Raw genomic sequence first — 15,000 nt, 5'->3', positions numbered from 1 at the left:
AAGTCAGTGCTAAAAGCGAACTGGAGATCAGAAATATGACTACGTCTAAGTTTCCAACCAAGCCGCCCCACTGTAGGCTAACTGTAGTTTAAAAAAAGGTCTTAAAAATAGATTTAAAAACTAATTCCCAGTGGCTTAGGCCTGGTGGGGGCAACTTAAGCCCGGTGGGCCACCAGCTTGCAATACACTGGGGGAAACCCTGAGTAAATCCTCAAGAACCGGGAGTTCTCAAACTTTGAAAATGCTGTGATTACACTGCTCTCGTTAACATCTGCTCTAGAACAAAAGCGCATTGGTCATGTTGTATTTGTGCAAAACTGATGGAAAAATGTAAATCAAAGCTGAAACATTTCTTCTGTAATAGCCCAAACTCTGTAATATTGTAAAATTGTCGAGGACTGTGCTGCTGTTTCAGCAAACACTGACGTTATTTTTTCATAGTAAAATAAAAATAAGAAATACTCTATTCCGAGAAGTTTGGGCAGATTCTACTGTGACAACTTTCCTTGAATTAGGTTTGGCAAACATGCTGCCTGCTCCTTCCAAGTTGCACTTAAAGTTGGAGTCAGCGATTCTGAAGAAAGATTGTTGACATTTGAACTCAACACTCAAACAGATATACCCCTCCCGTCAGTGCTCCTGTTTTTACTGTCCCTCACTCCCACTTCATTTCTGTTTACTGTACACATCCATGGCCTTTCCCCTGTCCTGTGCATGAGTTCTCTCTACCACTGCCAATACAAACATTCCTAGTTAGAGAAAGGGTGAAAAGTAAAGACGGTTTGCCTGGGACCCCAAATCAAAAGAAAGAAAAACCTTTGGGGGAAAGTATACTGTAGATGCTCATATCTTGAATGCAGCAGTAACAATTATATTATATTGTTTGTAACATGCAAAAAATGAATTAGGCTAAAACTGTACTTTGAGAGCACTGGTGGGGATCTAACACAATCATTGTGTCTTGAATTGTATAAGAAATGGCTTATCCGACCCTTCTATATGTACTTCTTCTGTAAAGAGAGCCTATTTCATTCATTGCATTTTTCCTTGTCCTGTTCTTTTCTCTTTTCACAGACATCCTTACAATGATGAAAATAAGACAGTAAAGCGTGAAAACAGTAGTACACAATGTTTTACCCAGATTTTCAGTCTTGTGTGTGAATTACACTCTCAAACTTTCCATGTAGTCTTTACTCAGTCTCTTTAGGAAATAGTGATGTTGCGATTGTAATAATTATTGTAAAATCAACCAGACACTGCATTTTTTTCAAGGGCTTGTCCTTTTTTTAATTATTTTTTGCAATAATTCCATTATATATTGGTCATATGCTTAACATGCGTGCACATTTTTATTTTTCCAGCATAAAATAGGCAATTTTTACTCTTATTTGATTTTTTTTATTACACAGTACCATAGCTGGCTCCTACAAATACTGAGTTCATTTGTCTTAAAAACTGCTGCAATGTTTTGATATGCAGCAGCAAAAATCACAAGAAAACAACTCTGCAAGAAATAGTATTTGTTTTCAATCTTGTTTTATTCTGTAGCACTTTGGGATTGCTTTTAAATAATAAAAAATTATCTACAAAAAAATGTATTATTATTTATTTTTACAAATAAAATGTATTATTACAATTATTATAAGTAGTATCCTTTAGCCTGGAGGGACTGTTTTTTGGTTATTTTCCACCTCTGTGTTTGTGCTTCAACAGTAGTAGCTTTCTTTAGGTGTAACACCATGGTTAGCCTCAAATGTTCCTCTGTGATCCATCCACTATTATATCTACCTATATACTTTGTGCTTTTCACAATAATATGAGCCACACAAACTGTACCCATGAAAACATTTTTTTTTCTTCTTGTCTCTCAGAAAATCACCTTTGACATGTACAGACGCATGGTAAGTTACAGTATTTAATAAGTAATGATGTTTAAAAATACACATGCTGGTATTCAGTCTGATTTCATTATAGCACCCCCCAGGGCTGAACTGGGGTAAAAAAAAATCAGCCATGGACTTTTAAGAACTAGACCAGCCCACCACAATCGGCCGGACACCACCCATCCTTGCACTTCCCTTCAACACATGTACATACCAGCAGGGTTCAACATTAGCAGCATCTACCAGCCAAATGCTGATCAAATATGCAAGTGGCCGGTAGATTTGCTTGAGTCACCAGCCAAAAAAAAAAAAAGTAAAATTTTAACAGTCACTAGCCATTTGGCTGGTGGACAAAAACTTAATGTTGAACCCTGCATACCAGCCCCTATAATACTCTCTTTTAGCTGAGTGGTGAGTAAGAGAGTAAGAGAATGATAATGTACTCACTGAGTCAAACAGGCTGCCTGGCTCTTGATGGCAGGTTGAGAGTGGAGCATGGCTGTCATCAAGATGTCTTGATGACACTTAACAAGTGGTTAGTCTGTAAGTTGAGCTAAAGCTGCATTTTGTACACAGTATGCAACTTGTGTTATTGTGGAATGTGGATAAATCAGAAAGCTATAGTACTATGTTTGCAAGTGCCTTAGCTTGCTAAAACATAAATCACATTAGCTTACTAACAGCTAACACGTCCTCTCTTGTAGACAAGGGTGCTAAAATCATCGTTTGACATGCTAAAAATCTCGTGTTCTTAGCTAGCTACTGGCACTTTGTGGAGTTTGCCGCCAGTGGGGGCGGGACTTAAATGCACACACACTCTCTCTCTCTATGATAGGATGGAAGTGGGCCATAATAGAATGTGATTCGACCAGAGTGCAGCCCATTCAGCCCAAACAAATAGGCCGATGGCCAATCCATGCCTGACCCCCTGTATCTAATGGTTGCTAATGGTTGATGGTTTGAAGCTGTAAAGTGAGTTGAGATTTAAAACAGTGAGCAGGATATTTTCTCAGCTGGGTTTCTGTCTACAGATTTGAAAGTACAGTTGATGTCCTTTGGTTTATGACACTTTCTTTCTTTTATAAAAATGTAAAAATAAAATAAAACAATTTTGTTTGTTCCTCTTTCATTCTAGAACATTTTCTATCAACAAGCTATCATGAGGTCAAAGGTCAAATCTAGCGTGTCCCTTGGAGCGTAAGTTCCTCTGGCTTCTTATCTATGTGGGAACCTTTCTATGGGTTACAATTCATTTAAAGGGTTTCTTGTAATTAAGACTTGTCTTGTAATTACGTGCAAACTTTCTTCTCCTCATTATATGATAATAATATATAATAAAATATCTTTAGTTTATCAGTATTTAGTGATCTGTTAAAGAGCCCCAATTTCATTTCCAGCATCATATTTGTACTCTTGGGATCTACTAGAATAGGTTTACATGCTTTGATGTTCAAATAACATACTATGTTTCTCATACTGCCCATTGCTGCAGCTCCTCTGTCTGAAACACTCTAGCTGTGTTCAAATCCGTTCCCTCATTCACTCACTCACTATTCCCTATATAGTGTTTATTAAATAGTAAACTATATAGGGAATGACCGAACCAGATTTCGGACACTCACTGAAAACATCGTTGCGTCAGTAGATGCGCCGGTTATTTGTGTGACGGAGGCGTCATGTAAAAAAACTGAAACAAAAATGCTTCTAATACGTCCCTGAAACAAACTGAGCACTCAGGAGGAAAGTAGAAGGTTGCATACATGTTTCGCGGGTGCTTCTGCTTCTTCTTCTCTGCCGGGAAAACATGAAGCGTTGCATTGTGGGATACGGGAGTAAAATGTAGGGTACATCATATGTACGCTCAATTCGAATACCACTACAAAATGACGAACACACTATATAGTGCACTATTTTCGTGATAGGGAACAGTTTCCAACACAGCTTCTGTCTGAGCTCTTGGCCCGCCTTCCTGAAAAGCCCAGTCTGCTCTGATTGGTCAGCTGGTCCACTCTGTTGTGATTGGTCAACCCATTTCAAACAAGCCACTGGGCGGGCTGTGCTTGCTCAGGGAGCACCTATGGGCAGCACAGATGAAAAACTGGGCTGGCTTTCTCAATCAGTGACATCACTAATGGAAGAATTTCAAACAGGAATGTGGGCGAGTCGTTTCAGACAGTTCTGAAAGTGCTGTCTGTGGGAGAGAAAGCTCCATTTGGAGTAAAATGTGTTTTTTGTACGTTATACATCATTAGATACATAAATAAACTATATAACACACGAAAGGACAGAAAAAATCCCAAAAAGCATAATAGGGGCTCTTTAAAACATTGCTGGAGGTTCTGTGCATCTGATTGGTCTCATGATCGTTCTGTTTCTGCAGACTGGCCAAGTATGTCACGACCTACAAGAACCATGACCCGTTCCTGGCTCCCTGTCTACCCAGCAACCCTTGGCAAACAGACAATGACACATACTGGACTCTCAACATGAGACTGTGAGAGCTGCTTCCTTTTCTGTTTGGCTTCTTTAGATAATAAGCTTCGTAGTCTTTAATTTCGATGCCATATGCCAGAACAGGGTTGAGGGTGTGGTTAACACAGCCAGTGGGTTTGTGTACACTCTGACTGAAACACCCTGGTAATGTGGATACTTGCCCCAGTCATGTATGAGCAGTGAGTGACTCAGCCTGTGTTTGTGTCCAGAATTGATGTTCCCACTAAGATGCGAGTAGAGCGCTGGTCCTTCAGCTTGTTCGAGCTGCTGAACGACCTGCGAGGCCGAGACGACTTCAAGGTCTTCCTCAAGAAGGAGTTCAGCGGTATGTCGCCACATGCCATTAAACACCTTTCAGTTCGGACTGGGAATATCTTGTGCTGAACCCGACTGAGCAATCCTGACATGGTTGAGGGATGGTTTGTGTTTACAGCTCTCAACACAAGCATTCCCATCACTTTCTCAGCAACCCTCCCGCTTGTAAAATGGAACTTGGGTATTTGTACAAGTCTTTATTTTATTTAACCACCCTCGCAGTAGGCCTAAGGCAATGCAGAGTCTAAATTGTGATATTTCTGTTCCTCCCATGTCAGATATGTGATATTTTGGATATTACGTTCTTTTAAGTTCCTATATGCAGAATACATGGATATGAGGTACAAAAAGTTCTCAAGACATGCAGCCAGTGGTGGAATGCTAAGTACATTTACTCAAGTACTGTGTAGTTCTAGGACACTCTTTTATCAGTGTTTGTGTGTGTGTGTGTGTGTGTGTGTGTGTGTGTGTGTGTGTGTGTGTGTGTGTGTGTGTGTGTGTGTGTGTGTGTGTGTGTGTCCCAGGGGAGAACTTGGCTTTTTGGGAGGCAGCTGAAGAACTGAAGTGGGGCACTGCATCGTCCATAACATCAAAATCTGAGACAATTTTCAAGTAAGTCAATAAAAAGTGGACTGCTTATGTGTGTGTGTGTGTGTGTGTGTGTGCGTGCGTGCGTGCGTGCGTGCATACAACAATTACAAGAAGCTATTGAAATCTTGGATCTTGGGCTTAAATATGCATGAAAAATGTAAAGTAAAAGCGAAAACTCTAAGACATAATAGTACAGTTAAATGATAGGGCTAAAATGTTAAATTACCCTTTAAATGAAATATCCATGGATAAGTAAGCAACAATAAAAGAAAGGATAAAAGCAGCACTCTTGAAGTATTATTTATTAAAGTGCTCATATTATGCTCATTTTCAGGTTCATAATTGTATTTAGAGGTTGTACCAGAATAGGTTTATGTGGTTTAATTTTCAAAAAACACCATATGTTTGTTGTACTGCACATTGCTGCAGCTCCTCTTTTCACCCTGTGTGTTGAGCTCTCTGTTTTAGCTACAGAGTGAGACATCTCACTTCTGTTCCATCTTTGTTGGGAGTCGCACATGAACAGTAGCTAGGAAAGGACTACTAGCCAGTCAGGAGCAGAGTATGAGGGCGTGCCTCGCTAGCAGCTAGGCAAGCATTATAACGTGTGTTACAAAGTGACGCACGTTTGTCTCTGAAGTAAAGTCTGGACTACATTAGAGCTGTTTGGAGCAGTTTGTGAACAGTGTTTTCTGTTGGAGATGGTAAGTCCCTATGGGGTGGACTTTGGGTTTTTTCACTTTGTAAACCTATAAAGTGCACAAAAAAGATATATAACACAATAAAGGAAAGGGAAAAAGCCAAAAAGCATAATATGAGCACTTTAAGACTTTCCCACTGCTTCATCAGGACTGTGTGGGTATGGTTTGATCAAATTTGGTTCACAGTCCTGCCAACATCAGAATCAGAATCAGCATTAATGGCCAAGTCAGTGTGAACACATACAGGGAATTTGACTCCGGCCTTTTGTTGTTCTCAAAGTTCATACACAGAAATAGACAAACGGCTCAAAACAAGGACAAAAACGCTGCACAAGGTAAACATAAACATTTCACTACTATGTACAGATATACGTTTGAAAAGTGTATATATACATATACACATGCATATGTATTCATACATGTAAACAGACAGCTCTATGAGGATTGCAAACAGTAAGACAATAGGACAATGCTAAAGTGCTAATGGAGCTAGAATAAATAGAGTTATTAATATAACTTTACTTTATTGTCCCCAAGGGGACAATTCTTATTCACAACACTGTACTATGGACAGCACGCTTACAGAAAAACAGAAGTACAAACATAACATGTTTATATACCTGAGGTAGGTGGATATGACGGTATATACAGTGTATATTTGACACATAAAATCTATAATTGACTGAAAGGTGGATGCTTGGAGTTCCAGGGTTATTGCACATTGATTGGTCCTGACACTACGGACTGATGTTCAGTGTTGATCATAGTGACGGCCTGAGGGAACAAACTGGTCCTATGTCTGCTTGTTTTCATCAGAAAACAACCCACCAACTGTCATCACCTCTTTACAATAGAGCAACACCCAAATGAATCCAGTGAGGAGAACAGAGACCAAACACAAATACAGGACTCTGTCATGTGAAATAAATTAACTTTAGCAGTAAATAGTGTCATCACATGGGACTATAGCCCCCATAGTGAGAAGCTGATTGAGAAAACAGGGTTTAAGGGCCTTTCATACACAAACTAGTCAAGTCTAGTCAACTTTATTGTCAATTCTGCAATATGTGCCAGACATACAGAGCAATCGAAAATACGTTTCCCTCCACCCACGGTGCAAAGGACACACACATGTATAATATAAAAGATAAGTAAGGGGTGGGTGTTGATCTTCCTGACAGCATGGGGAATGAACCTGTTTGCCAGTCTGGTGGAACAGGCTTGGAGGCTCCAGTACCTTCTCCCAGATGGCTGTGTAAGGGGTGGCTGGCGTCACCCACAATGCTGGTTTGCATTGTGGGTGAAGTATTATATTTCCAAACTTGGACTACACCCAAACCCCAATGTCAGCCAAGATATTGATTTGGAGTGCATGTGTTTTCAGGACCTTCCTGGCCCCCGGTGCCCCCCGCTGGATCAACATTGATGGCAGGACAATGGGTCTGACAGTGAAAGGCCTGGACCATCCTCACCGCTATGTGCTGGAAGCAGCTCAGACACACGTTTTCCTGCTCATGAAAAAGGTGCGTCTGTGTACTGATGAAGAGGCCAAAAAAAGGCCCTTTTTCTTACTCTGTAGCTAATAATACAGTTTTTGCCAAATTGCTCACACATTTGTTGTTGGAATGTGGCTCAATGTGTCAAAACTCTTCACACAATCCAAATAAGACAACACTTGGAGATAAATATCTCACTTCTATGTCAAGATGAAACTCTGCAACCAAAACGTAAGGCTTCTGTGAAAGATTGTTCCAGTACAGAACATTTTACATTTCAATAAACACAAAAAGAAGAGGCATGCGGCCATGTGGTTGGCGGTCATACACTTTCCAGTGCCAAGGAGAAAATAATTCCTCAATCGGATTGAGGAATGGGGAATTAAGGGGGTCAAGTAGGGACCTAGAGTGGCATGGTGATGCCCTACAGACTAATGGTGGCACACACGGTGATATTTCCCCAATTTCCCAAACTTTACCAATAAGTGTTTCATGATTAATGTGAGGACCTACTGAGATCTCTGGCACTGTTTAGATTGTAATTAAGTCACTGCCAAAGTTGATGTACCCTTCCAGAACAGAGTAGTTGACTGGGTCTACAGAGGTTACCAGATCAGATAAGTCAAGGATATGACATATGATATGTATATAATATCCACGCTATAATTGGTCATACGTATTTTCAGATTCAAGGTGCGTTGAGGTCACCTGCAGTCTTGTGTGCTTTCATTGGTACAGGATACTTTCTTCCGTTACCTCAAGTCCCCAGTGTACAAAGACATGCAGAAGAAGGCCCTGAACCCTGAGCCTCATAACTTCAGGTTGGTGGTGGATCCCTGCCGTACCTTTCTGACATCACTGCGCAACACATTCTCACTCCCAGCGCGTCAAAAAGCTATGTTTGGTCAGGTGCCTTTGGCGGTTGTTATTAATGCAAAAAGTCTCCCTAGGCTATGCTCACACTTGGTGTCTTTTTTGAGAAGAAAAAGTTGACTAGGGTGCTTTTGTAGTGAAAAAAAAAGAAGCTGGCAGCGTTTTTATTCCAAAAAGCAGCCGAGAGCATCTTTTATTGCTATAACAACAGCTACTGCTCCAGTATCCTAGCTAGAGCGCTATGTGGAAAAACCAGAAAATCTGAATATATGTTTTATAGTTTGGAGGAACTGACTCTTTAACTCTTTATTGCTGTACAGTGAACATGATATTTCACCATGCAATCTGTTGTCCTCCCAGGTAAAAATTGAAAATTAACCCTTCTTTAGAACCTTTTTTGAGGTTTTGACAGTTTTTTAGTATTTTGTTTCTGCACCTTTTTTCCACTACCACTGGATTCACCACTAACATCAACTTATAACCACTAGTTTAACACTTTTATTTTTTTAAATGATTAATAAACCTCATTTAGATGATATACCCATTTTTTTGAGTTAAGAAAAGCTGAAATTATGCATTTTTTCAACAAATAGTTACTGTATGATTGAGTTGATAATCTCAGACTGTCAAAGTTTAGTCAGGATACTGTTTAGAAACCATTTCCTAGTTTTTTCAAATGCTATAAAATACAATTAAACACCCAAAATACAATGAAAGTAGTGATCTGACCCGTTATTTTTGGGCAATTTGCTTGAAAGAAACCCAAATTTCTGATTTCTGAAAACGGTCATATTTGACCTGAAGACAAGAGGGATCAGGCTTGTTACAGGTTTAAACTGTCGTGCGTGAACCCGTTTCTGTAAACCAACTGAAAGCCACTAAAAAGACTGTCCCTCCCACCAAAATGAAGCTTTCCAATCATCTTGAGTTCACCATGTTTCTGTTTCCACCCTAGTCCAGCCCAGCTGGAGAACAATGCTCAGAACCGGAGCCTGGGCATCCATCCCATCATCCTGTGGCAGCAGGAGGAGGAGCAAAAGGCCAAGGCCACCGCTGCCTCCGCTCCGGTCGATGTCAAGGCCATGATGAGCAAAATAGACCGGAAGAAGTAAAGATATATAATGCGTGTGTGTACAGGGTTGTACATGTGATGTCTCACACACACACACACAAGTACCAACACAGGAACCAGCCCTCTTTTAGGGAGTATACACAGTGTAGAAGAATGCTTTCCTCAGTGTTCTGAAATTGAATGTTGTTCTGTTTTAGCAAATTATCGAAGGTGAAAAATCCAGTTTTTATTATGAAGGATTACTGAACAAGCCTATTAGGCACAGGCCCAAGCTAAGCCTATTGTTTGTCTGATATTCACTAAATGCTTCAATGTTTCTGTCTAAAAGATGTAATGTAATCAGACTTTAGCATCATTTCATTACCAGTCATAGTCAAAATGCACCACAGTAGGTCAGTACATTGCCGTTAAAGAGAGCTCACTTCTCTATGGAAGATTTCCACAGTATGTAAATCTGGTTACTTGGCCACATTTAATAAAAGAGGTCAAGAGAAAGCATTTTCAAGACTTTCATTGTGTTTGTGTGTGTTAATAGTTAAGGTGGAATTTCTGTATACAGGTAATACTAGTCCCATGTGAATATGGCTTAAGTGACTAATGTCAACAAAAATCTTTGAACTTGGTCCAGTATTGAACGAGAACGCAGCAATGTAACCCTTAAGAGCAGAGATCTTCAACAGGGGTTCCGGGACCCCTAGGGGGCCCTCAGAGTTACTGCAGGGGGGCCTCCAAATTATTGATTTTTTTTTCTTCCAAAAACTAAAATGTCTTAACATAAATCCAACATACTATTTGCAAATATAAATCAGCCTATTTGTAGAAAGAATAGGTAATAGGCCTATAGGTAAGGTAGTCACTAAGGTAGCCATCCACAGATACAGTTAATATATAGGTTCACTATACAGATACAGTTAATATATAGGTTCACTATGTATAACATTAAAACATGATTTATAAAAGTATTCCAACAATTATAATTTTAATAGCTTAGTATTGTATGCACTAAAAAAGGTATGTATAAAGGCTTAGCAGTTGTTTTTTCCGGTCGCCGCCATAAAGCCAAAAAGTCTCGATCTCCGAATGCAACGTAACATGGAGGAGAGTAAAGACGGAAAGCTCCTAAAGCTTAGTTCCATATAAATGCACGGATTATTTGTTGTTTTGTCGTTAGTGAAATGCAATATTGACCTTGTAGTTGAAAAAGGAGCCTCATATAGGAATGGCATTTCCTCCTATGGAGTCCGTTCATTCGCATTCGGAGATCGACACTTTTTGACTGACAAGATGGCGGATAGCGTAAACAACAACTGCTAAAGTGAGTCGTTCAAAAACCTTTTTTAGTAAACTCTGTGTACACAAACAATGTTCTCTATGCTGGACTTCATGTGTAGAGCCCCTGGCGATACTTGGAGCAAAGTTTCATGTTGTGTCGAGCCTTCTTAGTGTTTAAAAAAGTAGCGATTTTGATGCTATCATAGTAGTGTCCCTAGTACTACCATTCAAAAAGCCATTTGACCGAAAATGAAAATACGGTCAATCTTAAAAGTGACGCTTCCGTCCTAATTAATTATTCTCCTAAACTAAAGTTTGACTCGGGTGCATTCACAAAAAGACCTTGGGTTGCATTTTGGCGAGAGTTATGCTTTAAAGGTCAGGCAAAGGTTGGAAGTCCCTCTAGAAGACAGAACATGTAACAACAACCACATAGTAGCATTGACAATGCATAAGCCTGAGTATTGTCGTACATATTTATAACAGGCTGTATTTGAGCATTGAATTTGAATTCGAATATTAAAAAAAAATGACAAATGGTATGGTATTATAAAGGAAGATTGACAGCTCTAATGAACATACACGTTCCACCAAAACAATTTCCTTTCGAGGCTATTTTGCAGAGGCACCGTGGCTTTTCCCAGCCCTTAGCGCCGCCCAAGACAACTGTGATTGGTTTAAAGAAATGCCAATAAACCAGAGCACGTTTTTCTCCCATCCCAGAATGCTGTGTGGACTAGCCAGACCTTCCTCCGCAGCGCTGTGGAGGAAGGTCTGGCAAAGTGAGACTAGACCAGGGTTATCTGACCCATGTTCAACTATTCTTATGTCAATTCAAACCAAGCCAGTCAACATGGGTTGATCCCTGGTCATGACAATTCAGATACTACGTGGGTCACAACCAGGACGTGATGCATACAGATTACCTCAAGTGCTGTAAACACATCATATTAAAGGGTAATTTGGGGGTTTTTTCAACCTGGACCCTATTTTCCTATGTTTTATGTGCAAGTGTATTAAGAGTGAACGAGGGAGGGTCTTAACAAGATGATGCCATGGGTTGTATCCACAGATTTACAAACATCTCTTTCTCCATGTAAGTCTATGGGAAAAAGTCTTTTTGGGCTCCATGGTATCACGTGATGGACACAGAAGTTGTAATTCCATTGTTTGGCCACTATGTCAAATGTCTTTGTATTGACTCAGTATTTTATTGCACCACGTGAAAAATTTAGAGCGACAGCATTTACAATACTCAGCACCATTTTATTTTACTAACTGGCACACATGAACTACACTTTACTAATTTCCATAAAAGTGCCCGTTTAGTGTTATCTGCGTCAATTGATCGAGTGAATTAAACCACACAAGATGCTTTTCTCTAAAGACAAAATGTTTTTACTATACATTATTATTTTACAAAGTTTCTGCAAAGTCAAATAAAAAGTCTGGAGCAATAAAGGGTTATTTGGCCATGCCGGACAGCCAGCTGAGTTTGAATAAAGAAGGAGCGGCTGTGTCTTCGTCCTGATCAGCCAGCTGTCTGAACAGGCTGCCCGGTCGGAAGCTGTCCTCACGGCCCGCTGCGGAGGAGGAGGGAGGCGCCTGCTGGAGGAAGGAGGAAACGTCAGGTTTGCTAAGGTTTTAGTGAATTGTCTTCTTGGTAGGCCTGTAACAATTATTACATAATTGTCTAGATGTCAATTCTTTTGAAATAATCACGATTTCTTTATTTAACCGCAATCATTTCCTAACATTGGCTAAGGTCTTAAAGTGTATGACTACTAATTGGGGGGCTATCCAAAGGATATCACCCCAGCATTCAAAATGTCTAGTGAGAGTTGACTCTTAGCATTATGTCAAAGTAAAGAATATGAGAACTTGTGGGGACTACTTTCAGTGTTTTCAGAGGAACCTTTGAATGGTTACACAACTCTGAAGCTGTTATTATCGAACATCTGATCGAATGATTCACAGAAAACCAATTAATATGGTGTCGATTGGCTCACCACTGAACAGTTCTGATTTTTTAAAACACGGTTTGTTGGAAATATTTTCAAGTTTGCCCGCTTATCGATAGTAAGATCAACACAATAGAATCTTGGTACCCAGTATAGAGATGAGACATGCTAAGCCTAGCTTACCACAAAGACTGGAGCACGGGGACACTGCTTGCCATGCAAAGTGATAAAAGTCAGCTTCTACTAGCTCCAAAGCAAACTGATAGTTATCATGTCACAGCTGGTAAGACAGAAAACAAGACTTTTCCCCATAATTTCAGTGTTGTTTTTTTTTTTGTTTTTGTTTAAAGGGGAAGCTTAAAGGACAATTCTGGCGCAAAACGAACCTAGGGGTTAACAGATGTGTACCCACTCGATCGTTCTCTGGGACATGTTTTCATGTTAATGAATGTTCAACCCTAACCCTTGTAGCTTGAAACAAGCTAGCGCGGACCGCTGATTAGCTTACAATGCTGGGATTCGGAGCACAGGGAAAGTAAAAACAAATTGCTAATTATACCACCTAAATGTTAACCGAAGCATTGAGAACTTTGTAAGTGTACAGACAGTTTATTAAAAAGATAGATTATAAGACAGTCGCGTTCTCGTGTACAGGCAGCCGCCGTCTTGGGAGCTACTGTCTTTCTAAACTCTCTTTTTAATAAACTGTCTGTACACTAACAGTGTACATTTACTCATTATGCTACAGTTGAAGTGTGGTGATATTTTCAGCCTTTTTAGTGGTATAAAATAGCGATTTGTTTTTACTTTCCCTGTGCCCCAAATACTAGCGTTGTAAGCTAATCAGCGGTCCGCGCTAGCTTGTTTCAAGCTACAAACACATTCGATTAGCATGAAAACATGTCCCAGAGAACGATTGAGTGTGTACACATCTTTTATTAACCCCTAGGTTCGTTTTGCGCCGGAATTGTCCTTTAAAATGTGACGATTTCGGACAAATCCCAACTTGAGCTGCATAAAGACATAAAGACACTGCTTTTTTATTTCTGCTGACATTAACACAAATTTCAATAAATACTGAATGAATCTCAAGATGGGATTGGTCCACTCAAAACAGGTAACAATGCCCAAGGGTCACTGTTGCTGTGCTGCTGTCCCATTAAATAATTATCTAATCAATAGTCTGATCCCGAGCTGCATTATGAGCCCAAGCAGAGTGTGGGGAGATTAGTGAGAGCAGAGCAGAAGAGCATCCTGAAGTTCCAACCCAGACACCACAATCATTTCAGTAGTTAATAAAGTACTGTCACACACTGCAAAATGCACAGAGTGGAAATCAAGGAACTACTGAAAAATACCACACACACACACACACACACACACACTGAACAATCAAAATTGAAATCGCGATATGAAAGAATGCGAACGTGAATATTTAGTTGAATGTTTGGCGTAACATTTGATTTAACATTTTTCATTCCTCTTATCATTATACTTACTGTTTTTTCATAGGATACATGCTGGACTACTGTTACATATCACAGAAATGTCCTATTTCAGTGGATTTTTCATTATTCTTTTACTTTATTTCAGACTGATCTCATGAAGTGGCCTATGTACGACACGTCAATTCGCATGCCAGTATTGGCGTGTTATCAAGACGCATAGCTCAAAATGCGTACAGATAACACCACTTGGCTTTAGGAAAGTGGCTTGTATGTTAACACGACGTCATGATATCACGTTGTTTATTTAACATGATCGTAGAAGGTGCAATATGTAGCTAAAGATGTAGATGTTTTCCCCCAAATTGTTCAGTCCTAACACACACACACACACACACACACACACACACACACACACACAGAAACTTGCCTGGGTTTCTCGCACTCAAAAACGCTGGGAAGGCAGAGGGTGTAACAGACAACATTTACCCAAGGTGGAACAAAACAAATGACACAGAGAACATTTCTTTTACTGGTCAGCTGAAGAAATGGCTTATTGATAATCAGATGTGTGCACATTAGACTCCTGACTGCCTGTTGACTTTTGCTGTGTGCCTGCAGATGTGTCTTGGTTTTGTTTGCTTGTGGTTTTTAATCGGATATGTTGTGTTTGTTACTTCTTCTTGTGCATTGTGCCTGTCTGAATGTTGCCTCGTGTATGTTGCTTTTACGTGCTGACTGAAATAAGTCATTTATATTGTATTTGATGTTTTTTTTAGGTTGGCATTTTTAAAAAAACTGGCCAGGGACAACAGATGAAAATGAGCCTGCTGAGCTAACTCGGGCTCATTTACAGTGACTTTGCTGTTGATTCATGAGCACTGTCCCTGTCTAATAA

General features: G+C 39.9%; 2 protein-coding genes across 6 annotated transcripts in view; one reads left to right on the top strand and one right to left on the bottom strand.

Moving 5' to 3' along the window:
* rgs9a (regulator of G protein signaling 9a) overlaps positions 1 to 9,474 on the top strand; it is a 21,793-nt gene extending 12,319 nt beyond the window's left edge. Inside the window, exons 10-17 of the mRNA XM_078270521.1 lie at positions 1,872 to 1,901; positions 3,019 to 3,080; positions 4,264 to 4,377; positions 4,586 to 4,701; positions 5,216 to 5,303; positions 7,368 to 7,506; positions 8,218 to 8,300; positions 9,308 to 9,474. Coding sequence (XP_078126647.1) covers positions 1,872 to 1,901; positions 3,019 to 3,080; positions 4,264 to 4,377; positions 4,586 to 4,701; positions 5,216 to 5,303; positions 7,368 to 7,506; positions 8,218 to 8,300; positions 9,308 to 9,464 — 789 coding nt within the window. The 3' untranslated portion in view covers positions 9,465 to 9,474. The remainder of the gene's footprint in view (positions 1 to 1,871; positions 1,902 to 3,018; positions 3,081 to 4,263; positions 4,378 to 4,585; positions 4,702 to 5,215; positions 5,304 to 7,367; positions 7,507 to 8,217; positions 8,301 to 9,307) is intronic.
* Positions 9,475 to 12,071: 2,597 nt separating this feature from the next.
* The window catches only part of cog1 (component of oligomeric golgi complex 1), a 27,576-nt gene continuing 24,647 nt past the window's right edge, over positions 12,072 to 15,000 (bottom strand). For 2 of the 5 annotated variants that reach the window (XM_078270517.1, XM_078270516.1), the window contains exon 16: positions 12,072 to 12,304. In XM_078270517.1, the coding sequence (XP_078126643.1) occupies positions 12,161 to 12,304 (144 nt within the window). In that variant the 3' untranslated portion in view covers positions 12,072 to 12,160. Of the gene's footprint in view, positions 12,305 to 14,532; positions 14,557 to 15,000 lie in introns of all 5 variants that reach the window. The other 3 variants (XM_078270519.1, XM_078270520.1, XM_078270518.1) reach the window with 3 other exon arrangements.

The sequence above is a fragment of the Sander vitreus genome, chromosome 15 (genome assembly GCF_031162955.1).
Source record: "Sander vitreus isolate 19-12246 chromosome 15, sanVit1, whole genome shotgun sequence".
NCBI classification, from domain to species: domain Eukaryota; kingdom Metazoa; phylum Chordata; class Actinopteri; order Perciformes; family Percidae; genus Sander; species Sander vitreus.
Note: the sequence above shows the minus strand (reverse complement) of the source record. Positions and strands in the feature narration are given on the sequence as shown.